The sequence below is a fragment of the Peromyscus eremicus genome, chromosome 14 (genome assembly GCF_949786415.1).
Source record: "Peromyscus eremicus chromosome 14, PerEre_H2_v1, whole genome shotgun sequence".
Classification (NCBI taxonomy): domain Eukaryota; kingdom Metazoa; phylum Chordata; class Mammalia; order Rodentia; family Cricetidae; genus Peromyscus; species Peromyscus eremicus.
In genome coordinates this window covers 73863000-73884934 of record NC_081430.1, presented here as the reverse complement: position 1 = coordinate 73884934, position 21935 = coordinate 73863000, and the positions used below count along the sequence as shown (strand labels likewise).

The window sequence follows — 21935 nt, the reverse complement described above, 5'->3', positions numbered from 1 at the left end:
GAAGGCTAAGTTGACCACTATTAGTCAATGGTTTAACCACCCTAAGTAATGCAGCCTCAGAAGCATGGAAACAGACAGGGTCAGAGTGCCTGGGTTGCTGAACAAGAGAAGTAACCACAGCGTCAGTTGTTGTAGAGGACAGGGAAGCGGTCCCATTCTTACGCCCCCTTGACCCACACATCTTTTCCACGTTCTTCTTCATCTGTATCCTTTATTATACCTTCTGCTGATAAATCAGCAAATCTACGTGGTTCCTTGAGTGCTGCCAGCTACTAAAGAGAGTTTTGGGGGAAGTCCCAACAGCCATGCGGTCAGAAGTACGGGTGACAGCCAACGGTGGCTGCTGAAGCAGGGACAGCTTGGGGAAACTGTGTGCTCCAAGTGTAAAAGCTGGGCAGGTGGATCATGTCGGAACGGAACTGCAGAGGCTCCAGTGGGTGTCAGCTGAGAAATGTTTAGTGGGTGCAGGGAAAGAAAACCTCCGAGCATCAGTCGGAGATGTTCAGTGACTGAGAATGGAGAGAAAAACTGTCGCTCTCCTCCTGCAATGGGCAGATCCACTGCCCGGGCTTTTACAATCAACACAATTGAACTACACAAAATTCACAAGACATTTGAAGGAGTTTGGTTAAACATACCGTGACACGGCAACATCATAGACTATGTTTTTAAATCGACAGTCAGTGGCACAGGAGACAAAAACAATCTGCTGATAAACAATTAGGCCGAATACAAAACAGCATAAAAACTATAATCTCAATAATCACAGTGTAAAACAAGAAAAGGGTGGTTGGCAGTGTTCTCCGCTGCACGGCAAGATTAAAAGAGACACGTTCCGTCTTTATAATTTCCCATTCTTGAAATTTCCTGTAGGCAATAGGTATTACTAAGAAGTTGGCGAGCTAGTCACACTAAGTAATAAAAAATGGACAATGTGTATGTTTCCATTAATTATCCATCTTGTCTTTCCCCTGTGTACCCATCGGTTCTGACTCTGTTGTGGCATTTACCATTCTCCACCATTTCTTATGTTCTCTAACTTTGAACAGAAACCATCCAGACCACCTCCTCCATAATCTCTTTATACATCTCACCTGTTGCACCGTTCTTGCATAGACCTAATCTCTTGAAGTGCTGGGATGGTTTCCACGGTCTCCGTGCCTTGAGGAATGTTCTGGATACTCGTTATGCGCTGAAGAAGCAGGGCCAGCAGCAGCAGCTGCTTCTCCACGCTCTCCTCATGCTGGCACAGAGAGTCCAAGAGCTGACAGAGTTCCTCTGTGGGAGCGGAGTCCTTTGTTTTGGAAATTTCTGGAAGGTCCTCCTGAAGATTCTCTAAAATGATTGCTTCTCGTTCAATCTAATTAAATGAATGGTAACAGGGAGAAAAGCATGGAGATTTTGAGCTGTGAAATCTACCTTGGCCAGCACAGCTTTTGTAAACCCTCTCTTTAAAGCATTCCTAATGCCGTATCCTGGTTCAAAGTCATCATTTGTTACAATACAGCTGGGAACATTAGTCCTCGATGATCAAAAATCCTGTAGCTCCCAGCTACTGCCCATGTAGACATGGGATTCAGATGAGGAAATGCTTTTATGAATGGGCTGTGGGAAAGGCTATTGAACAAAGTGATTTATTTCTCCTGGAGGCTTCTGGTGTTTTGAGCAGTGTCGACAGGAGATCTACATGAGGTGGCTGGGCTGGCCCCACCACACCACTTCTAGCACAGAGGCTGGGCTACTGTTGGATGTGGAAATTTTTCTGCAAGCCTCTTTTCTTGCCCTCTGAATGCCTGCATCATGCTGGAAGGCTAAGCCTGGCAGTTCGTTATGAACTGACGTGTTCCAAAGGGAGAGCCATTGGGATCACCGAAGCAGTTGTGTTTATCCACCGCTGGTATGTAGGAAACTTGGAAATATGTAACTTATTACAACACCTACCTAGAAACTAGGAATTCCACTGGCCCTGGACTCAGGATAAAGACACGGGAGACAGCCTTGGAGGCTCCTGAATCAGATGGTCGGTCCTCTGCACCACCATCCCCATCCCCAAGCCCTGTGTCCATCCCCTTCATTGCCCTCCTTCTCAATGTGCCAACTCTCGTCACTATAAAATACCACATCAGACAGCTGTACTTATAATATCATGCTACTCGGAAATGGTGAGCGAGGCCCTGGATGTAACAGAGGGTGAGAAATTAAACCTATGAAAATGCAAGAGCCCCAACATCAATCATTATAAGCTTCCAGGGTCCCCAAGTCTAAGGCATGCTTCTTCACCAGTGTGAAGGTCAAGTTGGTTGACCATTTCTCAATGGCTAACAAAGAGAGATACCAGGGGATGGGGCTTCCTGGATCGTGGAAGTAATATATGTTATACTTAAGATTATTGTTCAAATCTGTTGTCAACAATGTTTCTAACGCATGCTGGGAAAGATGAGCCAAAGCATTAGGAATAGGCTGTGGCATCTGCTACCCTGCCACTTGGGTTCTAGGATCTAGTGGGATCCCTGGTTACTATAATATACTGGGTACAGAGGGAGACTGTTCCCTCCCTAAAAAAACTCAGCTTCCTGAGTATGTGCTTCCTGTTATCTCAAACCTGGTTCCCAGGTAGGCAGCTACCTTGAACTAGTTGTTAGGATAGACCATTTCACACCTTCTGGCTTAAAACCAGTATGCCAACAAAGGAACTGCAATACTGACAGGAGACTGACGGTAGACCTAAGGTTTCTAAAATTACTGGGGTCCAAAGAGCCTTGCCTGTCATCCAGAACTTAGTGGGATTTCACTGGCTGCAGCCATGCCCGAGTGCGATGACCACAAATGAACAGACGCAATGACCGTGACTCCAGAGAGCATAAAACAGCCAACAGCTCAGGCCCTTTCTGTTTCATCTCTCCTTCCTGTGAACTGGCGCCCCTTTCCAAAATTACACCACCTGCTGGCAAGCCCAGTCTCAGCTGCAAAACTGCTGTAAGGCTGGAGAATGTCAGGGAGAACCTGAGAGAGAATGGACGGCTCATACCAGGCAAATGTTCCATTTGTGAATGGGTGACGGTCGTCCATGACCCAAGAGAATCCTGCTCAGGGGTAAAAATGAACACAAAGCGCAGGAGGGAATCTTCAGTGGTGATGGGAATATCCTACATTTTTATTTTGTTGGTAGTCACACAACTACATGCATTAATCGAAACTCAACAAACTTCAGACTAAATTGTTAAAGAAAGCCCCCAAGTCAGGAAAACAGACAGCATAAAGGTTATGTACTGGTCCTTTGCCTTGGAAAAGTCTCTATCCTTTGGTGACTTTCCTAGGACATAAAATCCTAAAAAAACCTCTTTATAAATTTAAGGTTCATTGTAGAGGTGAAGAGGACCAAAAACTATAGTTTTAACACACACACACACACACACACACACACACACACACACACACACACACATACACAGAGTAAAGGAGCATGAAAATCTTGGGACCTGAAGAAGTAGGTCTGAATGAGGAAAAGGCATGAGAACAGTATGAGAAGCAGGAGCCAGCTTCCCGTTCCCGTCATCTCTAAAGAAATGACTTTGCCCCAGCACATCATGACCACCGACACACAAAACCATTATTCCAGAAGTCAGTTGTTCTTGCTTTCTGTTGCTGTGATATAAACACTCTGACCAACAGCAACCTGGGGAAGGAAAAGGTTTACTTCGTCTTACACTCCTAGGACCATAGTCCATCACTGAAGGAAGCTGGCAGGGATGTAAGCTGCTTCCTCGCTCACCCTCTGGATCACTCCCAGGCTCATGCTCAGCTGGCTTTCTGATATAGCCCAGGCCCACAGCAAGTCAATTACCAGTCAAGACCATCCCTTGCAGACATCATCACAGGCCACTCTGATCTAGAAAATTCCTCCATTGAGGTTTACTCAGATGACTCTAGGCTGTGTAAAGTTGACAGCTGAAGCTAACTAGGGTATCAATAATGATATCAAGTTCATTACATTCTGTCTAAAAAAAAATAAGGTGTTATGTGAAAGAGAAAAAAAGTTAAATCAAAAGGTAAATTGACTTTTGATTTGGAAATTTATAAAATGAATATTTAAGTTTTTAAAAATCTGCCTACTCAAAGTGTCTCGTCCATAAAGATAATGAATAGTTCTATTACAATAGTTTAAAAACAGAAATTGTTACATATTAGATGGTCAATATTGACTGTCAACTTGACAGGATCTAGAAGCATGGAAGAGACAAGGTTCTGGGCATACTTGTGAGGAATCAGCTTGATTACTTTAGTTAATTGAGGTGGGGGGTCCCACCTCACTAAGTGGCACCATTCCCCGGGCTGAGGTCCTGGACTGAAGAAAGAAGGAATCCAGCCGAGCACCAGCATTCATCACAGTCCCCTTCCTGACTACAGACAGACGTCACCTTCCTCCAGCTCCTGCCATCAGGAGCCATGACAGACTGTCCTCTTGTACTCTGAGCCCAAGTCAACCTTTCCTCCCTTAAGTAGCTTCTGTCAGAGTATTTTTATCACAGCGACACAGAGAAAGGCACCAACAGTGCTGGCAGAATCTTGCATGCATAGGTCTTATGTGGATATAGGAATCGGGCCATTGTTAGTGAATGAATAAGAGCTGAATCAAGATCATACTACAGGCTGGGGATGTAGTTCAGTGGCAGAGTGCTTGCTAGCATGCACAAAGCCCTTGGTTTTATCTCCAGCAACACATGCATCCACATCTATACTGATACAATCACATCAATAGACATACACAGATATCACATAACCTAGTAGCTCAGTGATTAAACACAGTGTGTAAGTTGGAATCTTATCACTTGTGAATTTGGGCAAGTTACTCAACATCGCTGAGTCCTGTTGACTTCATGTATTGTTGCTAAAACTCTTCCTCTGGAGAGGGGGGGATGCGAACATCTACCCCTTCTACCTAAAGTTCTAAGGCAAACCCCTTCCTCCTAAAGTCCTAATCACAAACCAAAGTACAATTCCACAGAAGTTCGCCCTGGGGACCCAATGCGTTTATCTGGGCTTACTTACAGAGTGTGCATGACGAGTGATTGACAGGTGCCTGGATGACCCCAAAGCAGCCCATCCTGGAAAGTCTTCAGGATCGGCACACAGATGGAGTCCCTTCCCCTAGTGTCCTCCAGCCTATACACTCTAGCTCCTCCCCTAGGCCCAGAGGGCACAAGCAATTAGGGCAGAAAAACACCGAAAGGGCTGGAAGGCGTGGCTGGATGCTCTAGCATGGGTTCAATGACCCTCCCCACCTGCTCCTTCCAGGCAGGAATGTCAACAGTCCACACCTTTTCCTTCTAAGGAGGGAATTTCAACACTCTGGCAGGTACAACAGCAATGGATGCTGGCAAAGACGCATAGCTGCTCCCATGAAGATGGCTTGGCAGTCTGGCTGAGGATCGCCCATCACTCGGATGCAAACATAATCCATAGACCTAAGCCAGGCACTGTGTGAGTCCTCACTTCAGTAGCTGTATTACTGTTACTACATGTTTTTATTCGTGCTGGCCTTTGAAGAATACAATTTGCTGGGCTGGACATGGAGCTCAGCTGGTAGAATGCTTGTGCCATGAACAGAGCCCTGGCTCCAGCACAGCATAAACCAGGTGTGGTGACACAAATCTGTAATCCCAGCACTTGGGAGGAAAGGACAGAAAGGTTGACCAAGGTCCTCCTCAGCGACACAACAAGTTGGTGGTGAGCCTGGGCTACAGGAGTCTTTGTCTACAAAGAACTTCACTTTGATGAGATTCTGGTCTAATGTTTGTTTGAGTAATTAGAATTAAATGAATAAGATTTAACTTAGCAAGATAGGACTTCAAATGGATATAAAACAGCAGTGTGACAAACCAGAAAAGTGTTTAGAATCAGCCTAGGTTTGGATCTGAAGAAACACTCTCCCTCAACAAGTATCTACTGAGTGCACTGGGTTCAAAGCCTAGCTTGGCCGCCAGGTTATAACGGTAAAGAAGACTCCAACTCCAGCCACAGTCCACAGGGCCTTGCCACACGGTCAGTCTGCAGTTGGCACGCTTGGGCCACTACTTAAAAAAAAAAAATCAGTCAGTGCCTCAGTTTCCCTATCTATCAAATGGTAATGATAGTTACCTCCTACGGAAAGCACAAGGATCTGGGAAGCATAGGTCTAAACTGGTTTCTCAGTGCAGTGTGGTGTTATTGTGGGTAAGCTGGCAGCCCGAACAATAACATAACTGACAGAGTTTCTTAGAGTTTGAACATCCAAGGGACTGTTGTTCACTGATTAAGCACCACCGGCACCAATGAAATGACCCCGATTTCAAGAATATTAAGTTCTAAGGAGGTTAACTGGGTAGTGTTGAGCACAGGCGGTCTCCCGCCAATTGAGTATGGACTCGCTACATTTCCATCTTCAGAAAATCCACCAGAAATTTTGAAATGAAGAAAAGAGAATTTTCAACTTATATTCTGATTTGTACTTCGTTTATCCCCAGCACTGTGGAAAGATTAGCAAATACTATGATGTCATGTGATTTTTTATTTTCTTTCTTAATATATATAAGTCCTAAACCGCGACGAAGCTATCATCTGTGACTGGCACATGCCAGAGAGGTCTTCTTTGAGACAGTTTTCAGAAATCAGCATATTTCACAGTTTTAGGCCCACACTTAACAATCCTAACTAATTTCCATAGTTAACAATTGGAGTTGATTTCCAATTTAGTCAGTTATCACGCACATTACCCAGTTCTAACCTTTCGTGTAACGAAGGCGAAGACAGTTATTTTTAAGGATGAACTCATCCTCTCAATGAAGGTTTTGAAGCTTCGCTCAGCAAGCGGCCACCTTTTTAATAAGAATTATCTGAGGGCTGAGGAGCCGGCTCAGCGGGCGATGGTGCTCGCTGCACAAGCACGGAGACCTGAGTTTGATTCCCGAACCATGTAAAGGTAGAAGAAGAACATGGACTCCAGGGAGAGTTACAGGATCCCTAAAAGAACGACCACTACTATGAAAGAAGCTGAAGAATTTCCCTGAGGCTTTGGCCAGACCTGACTTGTACAGACGTTCACAAGCCATGTCCATCTGACGTACAAACGAAGGAACAGGGACGAAACGAAGGGGCGCCAGCCTCTCACTGGAAGCCCAGGGTTCGCGTGTGGAAAATCGAGGACTCACCTCCTCACTGATGAACTTCCACTCCCTCTTCAGCTCCCCACACCACTGCTGCCACCCTCTGGCAGCTTCCAGCACACTCAGCCACTTCTCCCACAGGGCAGAGGCCACGAGGCGCACACAGGCACCCTCACTCTCTGTGCACCTGCAACTCAGGTGTCTGAGGACCTGACGGAGGTTCACCAAGTCTTCTTTGATTGACAGGACACTTGATGTCAGGGCCTTAAAGAGAAAAGCGACAGGATGGACAAACGGTCTATGATTTTTTTTTTTTCTGAAATATCACTCTTAAATCTGGCACAGTTAAGGATTTTTTTTTTCCAATGGTACATCTCATGAGGTAGTCCTGGCTGGTCTCGAACTCAGAGATCCTCTTGCCCCCGCCTCCTGAGTGCTGGGATTAAAGATGTGTGCCACTACCACCTGGCCCATTTACGAGTTCTTGATTTGTTTCAGTTTCTTTTCAGTAGATGAAGGGCCTCACCCAAATCAAAATGACAAGCCAGGAGTGATGGCTTGCTCATGCCTTTAATCCCAGCACCCAGGAGGCAAAGGCAGGGTGACTACAGGTTCATGATCGGCCTAGGCTATGTAGCAACTTTGTCTCAAAAATAAATAAATATGTGAATAAGAAACCTAAAGTATAACAGCAAAGCACCACAAATTCTAACAGATGAGAATAAGCAAAACCCAGAACTGTTTCACAAGCTGGGGATGTATCCAAGTCCTAGAGTGCTTGCTTACCGTGTTTACAAAAATAAACAAAATGAAACGAAAGTACAACCAGGCACGGAGGCTCATGCCTGTGACTGCAACACTAAGGAGAGGTGAGGGGCAGAGCAGGAGGGACTTGGGACACAGGAGACTGTCTCGAATAAATACATAGCTTAGTAACAGTATAGAACGTGATCAAAATTTGACGGATGCAGTGACTGCATCTACCCAGTACCACACCTCAAAACATCAGGAAAGGGAAGGAGGGGTCAGAAAGGTGGTCTAGGGGGCAAGACACTGCGGGGGAGGGGAGGACTGAAAAGCCAATCAACCGAAGGGGTCAGAATCATCCCCTCATCTCCGGCCTCGGCCCCCCGGTGGGGACACTTCTTGTGGGTGTTTGAAGATTTCTGTGGCTTACAGCAGGGCTGTGCCCTCTGCTGCTGCCACCCGCTTGCTCTCCTAGGGCTTCACGCAGACCGCCTGCAGACTGACAGTGTTACCTTGCTCTGATCCAGGCGCCCCAGAGCTTCTTTGTAAGACCTGGGCCATGGGGACATGGACTGTCCGAGATCTGTCTCCATTTTCCTGAGCCGAGAGCAAATGTCCTCTTTCATTTTTCCATAGCGTTTGTAATTCTCTAGGCACCTGAAGAGGCAGTTAGGAAAAAAAAAAATATTAAATTTTATTTCTCATTAACTTACCCCCAACACATTCAACACATAAAGAAAGGAGGGGATGCTTTTTTTTTTTTTTTTTTTTTTGCCATTCAAGGCACCTATAGATGGGTTTAAACAGTCAGATACAGTTGCCCTCAAAACAAACACTAAGTGAGAGAGAGAGAGAGAGAGAGAGAGAGAGAGAGAGAGAGAGAGAGAGAGAGAGAGAGGGAGAGAGGGAGGGAATGAGAGAGAGGAGAAAAACTTGAGAGTTTGAGATTTTTTATGTATTACTATTGAGCTGTAAGTGAGTTGAATTCTGGAAGAAAGCCATGTAATCTTAAAAATGTCTACATTTTGATTCATTTCTTCAATTGCTTATTTTAGGGAGTGTATCTCAAATATAAGGAATTTACCAGAATCAGGATAAACTCATTTGCATAGTAAAAGACTTTTACACACAAGAGTATTGATTAAAACAGGAAAAAAAACCCTATATCTAACAAAAAACAAGGTTAAGTAACAAGTCATCACAGAATTTTATATATGGATTGTGATACAATCATAAAATATTTGTTACAAGGAGGAAAAGGACTAATGTTATACAGCAAAAAAATGAAAGTGGGATAATTCATATTTAACTGTGATGTATTTTTAAAAACACCATACAATTACATTAACTAAGTAGGTTCTGCCTAAATCATCCACTGAGAATAATTTAAAATTCTATTTGGGGGGAGTTGGGGTGTAGTTTTTTTTTTTTGTTTTTTTTTGGGGGGGTGTAGTTTAACGGTAGAGCACATGCCCAAAACATGTATGACCTTCAGTTTAATCCCTCATAAAATAAAAAAGAATTAAAAATTCTGTAATAGATACCTTAAAATAAAATCTCTCACAGGAAGCTGAGGCAAGGGGATTGATTGCCTTAAGTTTGAGGCAAAAGGCTAGTTTCAAACAACAGCAAAAACAATAAATAAAAAACACTGTGTGTGTGCGCGCGCGCGCGCACACACACACACACAGCATGGGCATGTGAAGGCCAGACATCAGCGTGAGGTGGCTTCTTTGCTCTCCATCTTATTTTTCGAGGCAGTCTCTCTCTTAACCTAATGCTGTTGAGTTGGCCGCGTTGGCTTGTCAATGAGCTCCAAGGATCCTGGGGTAGCTATAACCCAGTCTCTGCATTGGTAGACGGTGAACCAACTCTGACCTTCATGCTTACGTGACGGGCACTTTACTGACTGAATCATCTCACAGCTAGCCTCTTACTCTGTATGGATACAAGGTATGCACACATATGTGGACAGAGGAACATGCTTCTGTGCATGTATGAAAGCCAAGGAAGCCAGCTAGTGACCTGTTCTATCATTCTCTTTCTTATCCCTTGAGACAGCGTTCCTCTTGTTACATCTCCCCCGGCCGACCCCGTAGAGCTGGGGTGCACGAGAGGCCATGCCCAATTGTCTGCCTGGGTTCTGGGGAATTGAACTCAGGTCCTCTTGTTTACAAAGCAAGCCGTCTTACACACTGAGCCGTCTTCCAGCCCTCTCTTACCATTCAACATCAAGTGTTTGCAAAGAGGCGGGGCAGCTGGACTATCTGTAGGAGGCGGGGCAGCTGGACTATCTGTAGGAGGCGGGGCAGCTGGACTATCCGTATGTACCTGGTTTGCTGGAAATGAGGGCCACTTCATGCAGGAACTGCATCCCTTTGACCTGGGCTAGCACACCCTGACATACCCAAGGGAGGCTCCCGCACTTCAATATGTTCCTAGAAGCACTGCTGTTTAACGCGGGAAACTGCCAACAACTCAAACGTCCATCGGCAGCTAAGTGTGCTACAGACAAGAGGGAGAATAAACCTTACAGTCAAAGTGATGAGCTTGAAAAATAGGGAGTTACAGAAGAAAAGAATGAAAAGATTAGTACAGTCCACAAACACAGCAAAATACAATAAAAAGAAATGGTACATATAAAACGTAGGGCATTTATTGTTTCCTAATAAAGGGAGAAGGAGACGCCCATAAGAGAATTCAAGTTAATGTGGTTTATCTACACATTTTATACATCGTATTATATGTATCAAATACTAAACAAGAATTAAAACATAATGAAACTTTTAACATGGTTTTCTTTGGTGACTTTTTAAACTTTCTTTTTTTGTGTTTTTTTTTTTTTTTTGTTTTGGTTTGGTTTTTTCGAGACAGGGTTTCTCTGTGTAGCTTTGCGCCTTTCCTGGAACTCACTCTGTAGCCCAGGCTAGCCTCGAACTCACAGAGATTCGCCTGTCTCTGCCTCCTGAGTGCTGGGATTAAAGGTGTGCGCTACCACTGCCTGGCTTAAACTATCTTATATTCAAACTTTCTCTGATGTGCACATTAATTATAAAGACAAGGAAAATGCTCTTCTGTTGCCTGAAGAGATCCCTTAAGATAGCCCACCTACCTTCCGTCCTCTGCCTCCTGGGCCTCCAGCACTGCCTTCAAGGCTGAGTTCTTAGAAGCTAGTTCTTGAAAAGTGCGCTGAAGTTGCTCTTTGGCCTCGGGGCTGTAGATAGTCCCCAGCGTCTCAGTGAGGTTCTGGATGTCTGTTACTGCAGACTGCAATTCCTTTTGCTCACAGCGCGCCAGCTCCAATGAGTCTTTGGGATGGTGAAGGTCGACTCTGTACGATAAAAGCATGGCTTCCAGGGACCTGATGATCCCTACTGCCCTCGAGACTATCTCATCATAGTGGGATGCGTTTTCATAGGCATCATTCAGGACATTCTGGTGAAATGGAGATTAAACACAGTCACACAGTTTTCCAACTTGGGGGATTCTTGTTATTCTCAAATATGATGAGTCTTATGAGAGCTGACTGCCTGTTCTTACAAGGGGAAGTCTTACATTAATATTTAAAAATGAGTAACTAAGAATAAAAAAAAGTCACATTTTCTAAGAAATCTAATTTAAATTTAAAATAACATCTCTTTCATCTTGTCAGTTGATACATAATTCTGACTCTGGAATTCTTGCACCAGGCTATGAATTAAAGAAAACATTGTATATAATGTATATAACCTTAATATCTATGAACCAATGAAAACAGCCCAAAAGCCAGATTTCTTGTGTTTCAAATGAATAGCGTATCTGCCATCAACTTCAGTTCGAGCACGTCTTTGAATGCCCCTATACCTCAGTCTTGGGAAAACAGCCAGTGAATTTAAAGACCTCTTCCTGCCCAGCTCTAAACAAATTATTCATGGGTGGGGTGAGTTATAGAGTGTTTCTTGAAACTATTAAAGGCAAAAGAAGTATTAGAATTAATTGGCATTTCTTACAAAACTATTTAAATAGCACACAAGGATTTACCATATCACTTTACATTTCTGTGGCATTTACACCTATTACCTTTGGGTAAAAAGAGACTTTCCATTCTCCAGACTGAAGCTGAAGCTAGACAATGGCACATAAGGCCCCGGCTCGCCTTTCCTGGTACACTGGGATCCTGCCCAGGATACTTGCCGACTACCAGAGGGTGACAGGGAGTATGTTAGAGTTGTTCTCCAACACAACTCAGCAAGTTCCTCAACAACTACTCAACCCTGCTGTTGTAGCAAGAAGGCAGCCACAGTCATTACATAGATAATAGGCCTGGCTGTGCCCCAATAAAAGCTTATTTATAAATCAAGCACTAGGGACAGGATTTGGCCAGTCGACCTTAAATTTAAGGATGCTGGCTGTAGACTTAGACACATCTCAATTTGCTTCCTGATTCCATCACTGCTCCAAGACCCCCAGAAAGATCTTCATGCGTCTGAGATTCAACTTTATCTTTTCGGTGCTGGGAACTGAACCTGGGAGCTTTGCACATGCTAGACAAGCATTCTGTTAATGAGCTAGACCGCTAACCCTCAATTTTCCATTAACCGAGGATAATGATGGCAGCCGCCACCCCCATCCCCCAGCATAACGTAAGCTCTAAATAAAACATTAGTCGTCATTTGGTGCCCTTCCTTCTATACTTCTACCCCATATTCTGTTACTATCACAAAAGGAAAAACAAAACTTCTTGTGAGTTTGATGGGGCTTACAAGGGAAACAACGATGTCCTCTGCATCTTTTCTCAAATGTCTGAGGTACTGAAGTTTAACGCTGAGTGAGTGAGTCACCATGATACAGTGGCTCACGGCCTCTCAGGAAGCAGTTTGTCTTCCTGCAGAGAATTCTCCCGGAGGACCTGTACTATCCTCAGAAGTACTGACATAACCTGGAGCCAAAGAACCACCAGCGAGGGTGATGCCTTAAACACCCAATTTCAAAGACAACTTACTGTGCGTAAATCAATGCTTTTGCTCAGCTCCATGTGAAGACCTTCGAGGTCCTGCAGTTTTGCCTCCACGCCACTTGTCCCGGAAGGGTTGTCTTGTCTTTGCTCCTCAGTAACAGTCATGGCTCTAATACCACACATTTCTGCCCGAACTTGCTCACCAAATGCTTCCCAAGTCTCCTTCTCATCTTGAATATGTTGAGTCCCCAAATTTACACACAAAGGCTGCTGTAACCGAGCCTGTATTTGCTTTAAAACACGTAGGGAATGTTCCAGTTTATCCTGGAAAGCCTTTGCATCCATTCCTTTCGGTTGCAATTCTAGCAGCATGTTCTGGAGAGCCTCTTGAAGCCCAGCAGTTTCTTCTGCAGTCAGCTTCAGCTGCAGCATCTCACTCTCTTTGAATGAGTCGTCAAAAGCCTCATTTTCAATCAACTTCTTCATTACCTCATCACGCAAGCATTTGGCTTTTTCGATTTTCTGAATCAAAAGTTGTGCGTGGAGCAGTGTGCTTTCTGGTGACATATTAGGGCCTGTCAGCAGTGATTTGGCCCTTTCCTTAATTTGCAAATCCATGGCCTTTATCTTACTTAGTAACGCTTGGTACCTGTCACGTGCTATCAAAAATGTGTCCAGCTGCTTAATTTTTTCTTCCAATTCCCTTCGCCTTTCAGACACTTGGGTCTGTAACTGCTCAAGCAGTGAGCCATCCCAGCCTAGCCCTATGGAGTCAAACACTTCTTCAGATGTCAACACTTGTGAGATGTTGCCTTGAAGAGCAGCCAGCTTGTTTTTAAGATGGCAGAGTTGCTCTCTAGCATCCGGCGCTGGCTCTTGAGGAAGCGGGAGAAGCTCCCCGAGCTGGATGCTCTCAACCTCTTTCTGAAGCACAGCTGCTTTCTCGTGAAATTCTCGGAGCCACCTGATCTTGCCTTCGACTTCGTTACAATGACTCTGGATGGATCTTTGTGTTCGGGTGGTCCTTGTTTTGAGGTTTTTTAACTGGTCATCCAGAAATAATCTCTCAAACACATTTGCATCCTTGTAGGCACTTGTGAGTTCCTGAAGGTGTGCTGAGATGGCACTCTCCGTGTCTCTCAGTTGCTGCTGGGACGCCTTCAAGATGGCCTGGCGACGCTCCAGCTCGGCTTCCGTGGCGGCGGCTTTCTCCTGCGTGGGGACCATGAACGGTTCGCTTTGTCCAAGCACCACCTCAGCCTTTCCTATGATCGCAAACAATTTGCTTCTTTCTTCCAGCTTCAACTCTAGCTGCTGTGACCTCTGCGTTGACTTTAAAAGCAGCGCTTGGTATTGATTCTGTAAATCCTCCAGGAGAGTATTTAAACCATCACTATCACTCGTTGGGAGGCTGGGAGTGCTGCCTCTGACCTCTTCCACCAGCAACTCCACCGCCTGCTGCTTACCCAGAATGCCATCGTGAATCAACTTGCACTTTCTGATCTGAGAAAGGATGTCGTCGGGAAGGAGGGCGATGGGGGCAGTGAGCTCCGCCAACATGTTCTTGACCCATAAGAGAGTCTCCTTTATCCTGTTCTTTAGGTCACACTTCTTAACCTGACTTTCTGCCTCTTGGTTTAATGGCACCAGCGCCTCCAGTTGCTTATTCAAATTATTCAGTGCATCCTCCAGAGTTTCCTTTTCCCTTTCTCCCCAAAGTCTCTTCATCTGAAGCTCTGCTTGCCGCTTTAAACCAGAAAATTCGTATTTGATTGCCTGGATCTCGGCAGCCGGGGCAACCATGTCCAGGCTCCCCTCCTGCTGTCCTGGAGAGTTCAGACTTAGCAGTAGGCGCTGTTGTTGCTGATGCAGAGAAACGCCGATGTCCTGGGCCTTCTGCAGGAGGTAGGTAAGTTCACTGTGCTCCGTGGCTTGCTGAAAACACTTCTTGTGAGCCAGCCGCTCCACAAGTTCCCACCCATGTTCCAGTTGCTTCATTTGGCTCTCCACCAGCTTTTGATCCTCGGCGCTCAGGTGGCTGGATAAATGTGGCCATTTCATGCAAAGCTTGCTCAAGGAGCTCTTTTCTTTTTCTACCGACCCCAGGAACTTCTTGATTTTGGCCAGATAGGTTGCACTGTCTAGTGAGCCTCTAGAAAAAAAAGAATAAAAATGAAGAAATAAAGGGGAAAGAGTGAGGTGAAAGGAAGAAGGCATGGAAACATGCTTTGTAAATGGAAAGCCTTTCTCCCAAGCTCAGTCCAAGACCACAGTATCCAAACCCTTCATTACCACCCTTCTCTTCCACCAAGGATACCTAATCTTTTTTCTAAATTATTTATTTTTATTTTATGTGTATTGGCGTTTTGCCTGCATGCATATCTGTGTGAGGGTGTCAGATCCTGGAGTTACAGACAGTTGTGAGCTGCCATGTGGGTGCTGCGAATTGAACCCAGGTCCTCTGGAAGAACAGCCAGTGCTCTCAACCGCTGAGCCATCTCTCCAGCCCCCTGCTAATCTTTTTAAATATAAAATTATTTTAAGGACTATTACTGAAAATAAAACCCATTTAGATATAAGCATAAAACAAACCTTTAGGATGAGAAATATATGCCCATTATTATAGATCTTTACTTATATAACTTTATATATCTACCACTTGTTATTTTCAAGGCTAAAGGAAATACATATTTATTATTATTATTACTGTATGATGGTGGAGGGGAACGGCTCATTCATAGAATGCATGGAGAGGTCAGAGAACAACTCTGTGGAGTCACTTCTCCCCTCTTCCACCTTTACATAGGCTCAGAGACTTGAAGTCAGATCATCAGGCAGCCAACGCCTTTCTTTATCTTCTGAGCCCTCTTACTGATCTCCAGGATGCCAGAATGCACACGTTTAAGCGAAATAATTAAAATACATAATATTCAATTATATCGATACTAGGCAATCATACACATAGTTCTTTCCATTTCACAGTGCAGAATAGATTATTTTGAGGAGTACTGAATTCTATAGAACTTAGATATATACATGTAAGATATTTACACTATTGTTTAATAAATTACGTGTAAAACACGGTACTCAGTAACACAGACAAATACACACAAATGATTATGAATCCAATAGAGTTTTCTTAAACACCTTCTGCTATGGTTTGAATCCCTATGCTCACCCCAAACAAATTCTTATTTTATTGTTGTTGTTCGCTGGGGTTTACTTGCTTTTTAAAAACAAACTTTCTTATTTGTGGGGTAGGGGACACTTGTGTGGGCAACAGTTCTCTCCTTCCACCTAGGTCCTGAGTCCTGGACTCAGCTTGCCGAGCTTGAAGGCAAATGCCTTCATCTACCAAGCCATCTTTCAGGCCCTTTATTTGTTTTTCTGAACCAGGGTCTCAGATACAAATATTTTATGCTGAAAGCCAAGTGACCACATAATGGTATTAAGAGGCAGGGTCTTTGGGAGGTGATGCACGTCCCTGAACTAGAGGGAAGGTTCACCAGACGCGAAGTTTGCCAGCATCTTAGAACTTAGACTTCCCAACCTCAAAACAGTAACAAATTGCTGTTCCTAAACCAACTAGTCTGTGACATTTTGCTAGAGCAACCCAAACAGACTGAACCAGTGCTGCCATGGAATCAATTTCCGTGCCTGATTTTAAAATCACGACATCCTTCCACAGCATAAACTGGAACACTCTGGGCCCGCAAGGGAGTGAGGAACCCCAGTCCTGGATCCTACACTTACGCTTTGAGGCTTTCTGCTTCTGCCAAGAAGATGTTCAGTGAGGATTCAGCTGCAACCAGCAGGTCTTGGAAACCATAAAGGAGACCATACTGGCTTTCTTTAGTTTTCTTCAAAGTAAGAAGCGCCTGGAGTAGACTGTCCACGTGGTACGCTGGAGATCTGGCGGTGTGGAGAGCCGAGGCTCTTTCTCCTGTTTTGCTGAGATGCTGAGTCTGTTCCAGAAGTTCAATGGCTGCTTTTCTCGCTTCCAAGTGGGTACATAATTCCTACAGGAAGCCATACAAATCAGCATGTAGGTGCACACATACTCATTCATTTTCCTCCTGCACTCCTTTATACAGGCAGCATGCCCTATCTATCCCATGAGGGAGTAATACATATTTCATTTGTTCATGTGACCTCTGTTTTACAAGAATCATATTAAGATCTAGAACACTGGGTGAGCATTTATTATCTCATAGTAGACTCGATAATAATTATTATCTCATAGTAGACTCGATAATAATTCATAAAGGAAGACTCATTTTCGTTATTTCCATCTATCTCCTCTATCCTGGTTTAGACACAGGTTTACTGTTTTGTAGAGCTGTCTGAGACAGCAGAGATCATCCAGAGCAGTGGTTCTCAGCCTTCCTAAGGCTGCAACCCTTCAATATAGTTCCTCAAGTTGTGGTGACCTCCAACCATAAAGTCATTTCCATTCCTACTTCATAACTGTAATTTTGCTACTGTTATGAATCATAATGTCAATATCTGATACGCAGATGGTCTTCGGTGACCCCTGTGAAAGGGTCATTTGACCCCCAAAGGGGTCATGACCCCACTAGTTGAGAACCACTGATTTAGAGTTTCACTTTTAAAAACATGGCCATTGCCGGGTGGTGGTGGGAATGCCTTTAATCCCAGCACTTGCGAGGCAGAAGCAGGCGGATCTCTGTGAGTTCGAGGCCAGCCTAGGCTACAGAGCGAGTTCCAGGGAAGGCTCCAAAGCTACACAGAGAAACCCTGTCTCAAAAAAATCAAAAAACAAAACAAAACAACAACAACAAAAACATGGCCATGTACAGGATTTTCAGGTTCGGTAGCTAAAAATACATCTTTACTGCTTATAAACGCAGCTGCCAAGCTAAGGAGGAGGCCCTGACATATTGATCATCAGGAAAAACAGAACCTGTCTGAAACAGAACACAGAGGACTGTGAAAAGGTACGATGGTGAGTCACAGCTCCCAAACTCTCACTAAAGTTTTTCAGGCACTTTGTGGAACAGGAAGAAGTCGAATGTTCATTAAACTCTCCCACTTCTTAAACGGTTAGAGTTATACAACTTACTGATTAGTACATAATTATAGAGTTACCAAACTGATCATCAGGCAAAGGTTAAATAAGACTTTTCACTCCACACAAGCAAGTTTTTGGTAATTAAAATACATTGTATTGCGCTGGGCAAACGATGCAATCATGCTGCTCGTGTTTTTCGTGTTCCCATACCTCCATCCCTTTTAATTGTTCATTTCTTAGCATAATGTCCAATTCTAAAGGTTGATTTCGCAGCTCGTTGACTTTCCGCTCATCTTGGCTGTTTTGCATGCTTTCTTGAACGTTGAGGGAAAGTTGTTTTGACAAAATCATCTCCACAGCTGAGTTCTGAAAACATAAAAAGATTAATTGCTGAATAGCCTACCTTCCAAATGAACCACTTTCATTTTTCTTGATTAAAACAGTTCCAGTTGCTGCTGTTTACTCAGATTCAAAGCTTTAAAGAGGTGTATTTGGGTACTACCAAAGATGGACTTTTCCCATAGAATAATTAATAGCTGCATTGGTACTCCTTCCCCCAAGATGAAACATTTTTGTTACGGTAGCATGGGATCTAGAGTTCCTTCATTATATACTGAGGTATAGTATATAATCTTAAGGAAACAAAACAGATGTGGAAGTCAACGGTTCCCAAACTTACACTCAGTATTCACAAACTGAAGAGGACTAAACAAACAGTAGGTGCTCATTTCTACCTATCGGCAGTTCAAAACAAGTAGGTAAGTGTGGAAACACCAAGAAGTCGCGATACTGAGAGGAAATTAAGCCTTCAATCAGTTGGTAATGAAAACTACAACCTGGTGACTACGAAGATCCCTCAGTGGGCACAAGTGCTAGCCAAGCAATCCTGTGTACCCAAGCTCAACCCTCAGAACCTACGGAAAAAGGAAAGCCGGTGTGGTGGCACGTCTCTGCAACCCCAGCGACTTTACCTCAGGATGAGAGGTAGAGACAGGAGGCCTGCCCAAAGCCCACGGCCAGCTAGTCTGCAGAGCAGGAGGAGCAGAGAGACCTGGCCTCAATACGCTGGAAGATGGGAAATGACTTCCAAACACTACCCTCTGACCTCCACAGGCGTACCCAAGTGCCTGTGTGTAAGCATGTGTGCATGTATCCCCACAACACACTAACTTAACAAATAAAAATAGAAACTTGCATAAGATGGGAAATGTTATAAATGAGTAATTTGATCTTTATCGAATGTTTTAGGAACGTGTGGCTATCTATGGGGCGTTTGTGTTCACTTCTTTTTCAACAACTAGTTTTTTTATTTTATTATTTTTTTTACTTTATTGTGTGTGTGTGTGTGTGTGTGTGTGTGTGTGTGTGTGTGTGTATGTGTGTATACACAAGCGTATATGTGGACATTAGAGGATAACCTGTAGGACTTGGTTCTCTACCTCTGGTCCCAGGGATTGAACTCAGGTCCTTGGGCTTGGCATCAGGCACCTTCACCCACTAACTCATCTCTAGATATATGTGTTGAACACTTACATGTACCAGGCACCATACCAATACTTCTTTAAGTAGATGGGGATGGAGACGGTGCTGAGGATTAAGCATTTGCCTGGCCTGTTCAGGGCTAGACCACTTGAACCTCACAAAACAAGACACATATAAAAACCAAGAACAACTGTTACTCCGCACAGTACTGTAATATGTTAACAATACGAGACACTGTGTTATCTCCCTAGATAACCAAACGTTCGATATCATCTTTGTGACTCTCCTGTAAATCTGAAGCAGTTCTAAAATTAAAAGTTGACATAAAATAACCACCTGCCTGGAGTGTGACCAGCTCTCATTGGCAAGAGAATCCAGGTGCCCAGGGCACACATTATTTTGAAATAACACAGAAGTCACTGTTTTAAAATGTGATAAATAATTACGATTTCGCAAGTTCCTTCCAGTTTTGAGCCTCAAATTCACTTGGGCTCTCCTGAAAACCTATGTAGAGGACGGCCTCACAGGGATCTGGAAAGGAAAGGGCACAGGCCACACTGAGGCAGGAAGAGCCTGCCTCCCCCTTCACTTCCTCAGAAACCCCCACAAGCACCTGGACCCAAAAGAGGCTGCACCGAAGGCCTAGAAACCAGACCCCAGAGAGACTTATCTGTCACTGCTAGCCACCAAGAATCCAAAGCACCTGACCCTCTCTTACCTCATGAGCCCGAGGGCCACTGTTACCAGGATGTCACGGGCAACATTTGTAAGGTCAGACCTCAGCAGTCAGACACAGTACGCCATAACACTTCAAATCACCCCCCAAAACCATTTGCTCATTGACCGCCAAAGCCATTTTCAACCACGACAGAAAGGCCAACAGAGTCCCTCAAACGAACATTTCAAACGTAACAGGCAACATTCCTTTGGCTCATGCCAGGGAGGTTGGAAGCCAGCTTGGGCCCTGATTGGCTCCTGGAAAATTCTGTCCCTTCCTCATGCCCTGCTCACCACCCTCTGCTCTATGTTATTGTACACACTATAGGAAACATTTTATCTTAAATCATAAAACATGTAAAACATATATATATATATATATATATATATATATATATATACACATACACACACACACACACACACACACACACACACATATATGAAAGAACAAAAAACCCCACATGACCAAAAACAAAGATTATTGGGATATAATTTTCTGTATTAAAGAAACTTACAGCCTCCTCCCATATCTCCTTTAACTTGCTCATCTCTCAAAGCAAACACTGTCCTGTAGCCAAATATACATGTTGTCATCTTTACTATGTTATAGTTTATATATTAAATTCTTACAGAAATGAAGGCCATGTATGTATCACTTCATAATTTGTTCCATTTAGCATATTTTGAAAAATATAACAGGTATCCATCAACTATGGTTTTTGTGGATTTGTTTTGTTCAATGAATGAACACAGCTTATCTTTTAGACCACTCTACTAGTGTAATTTCTGTAACTGTGACAAGACACCCCGACAGAAAGCAACTCAAAGAATTAAAGGTTTATTGTAGCTTATAATTACAAGTTATAGTCCATCGTGGTGAGAAATTCACAGTGGCGGGAGCCTGAAGCGGTGAGTCACATGGTGTCCACAGTCACAGGCAGGGGTCAATCAAAGCATGCGTGCCTGGTGCTCAGCTAGATTACTCTTACACAGCCAGTCAAATAGTGTCACCCACATTCAGGATGGGGCTTCCCACCTCAACAGCCCTTAAGAAAACTTCTCACAAACATTCCCAGAAGCCAAACTTATCGAGGCAATTCCTCATTAAGACTCTCTTCACAGGTAATTATAGATTACATCAAGCTGATGCTGAAAACCAACCATCATTACTATGAACAATGATGTCATCGCTTCCCTACTTTCCCATTATAGTTGCTGTGACAGACGCTTCTACAGTTCCCACATGGACACACACGTTTCTTTCCTTTTTCCTTTCTGGTATGTTCATATAATTCTTTTCACTTCTATCCCAGGGTCCTTCGTTTTCAAATGAGACTCACTGATGCATGAGTTTCTTAAGACTATTTGCCTAGAATAAAATGACTAGTCATAAAACACAATCCACTCAATTTTCAGTAGACAGTTATCAATTTGTTCTCCAGACTCAATTATCATTTCTATTATAACCAGTGTTGATCAGTCAGGAAAGCCAAGTCAATAACGTCACTATCCTTTTTCCCAGTCAGAGGCGATAGTCCCCTGACTACGACACACAGTGACAGCCAGAACCCTAAGCCCACCACGCCTAACCCACCACCAGCAGGAGGACTCATGTCAGACCACCTCTGGAGAGTGTTTTCTTTCTTCTCAAAGCCTTCAACATGAAGCAATGAGAAACAACTCTAAGGGTAAACATCACCATGAAAGGCAACACCAGGACTTGGGAAGATGGCAGAGTGACATAGTGGGTCAAAAGCCCTTGCTGCACCAGCATGAGGGTCCACAGAAGAGGCCAGGTGTGGGCGTGCATGCACCTATAACTCCAGTACTGAGGGAGAGAGAGAGAGCAGTAAGAGGAATGCTGGGGCTTGCTGGT

At 44.0% G+C, this 21935-nt stretch overlaps 1 protein-coding gene across 1 annotated transcript in view; it reads right to left on the bottom strand.

Annotated features, from left to right (window-relative positions):
• The window catches only part of Syne2 (spectrin repeat containing nuclear envelope protein 2), a 273416-nt gene that overhangs the window by 136421 nt on the left and 115060 nt on the right, over positions 1-21935 (bottom strand). Inside the window, exons 45-51 of the mRNA XM_059279392.1 lie at positions 18068-18223; positions 16579-16844; positions 12871-14977; positions 11002-11324; positions 8402-8546; positions 7188-7406; positions 1095-1360 (exon numbers count right to left, since the gene is read on the bottom strand). Of these exons, the coding sequence (XP_059135375.1) occupies positions 1095-1360; positions 7188-7406; positions 8402-8546; positions 11002-11324; positions 12871-14977; positions 16579-16844; positions 18068-18223 (3482 nt within the window). The remainder of the gene's footprint in view (positions 1-1094; positions 1361-7187; positions 7407-8401; positions 8547-11001; positions 11325-12870; positions 14978-16578; positions 16845-18067; positions 18224-21935) is intronic.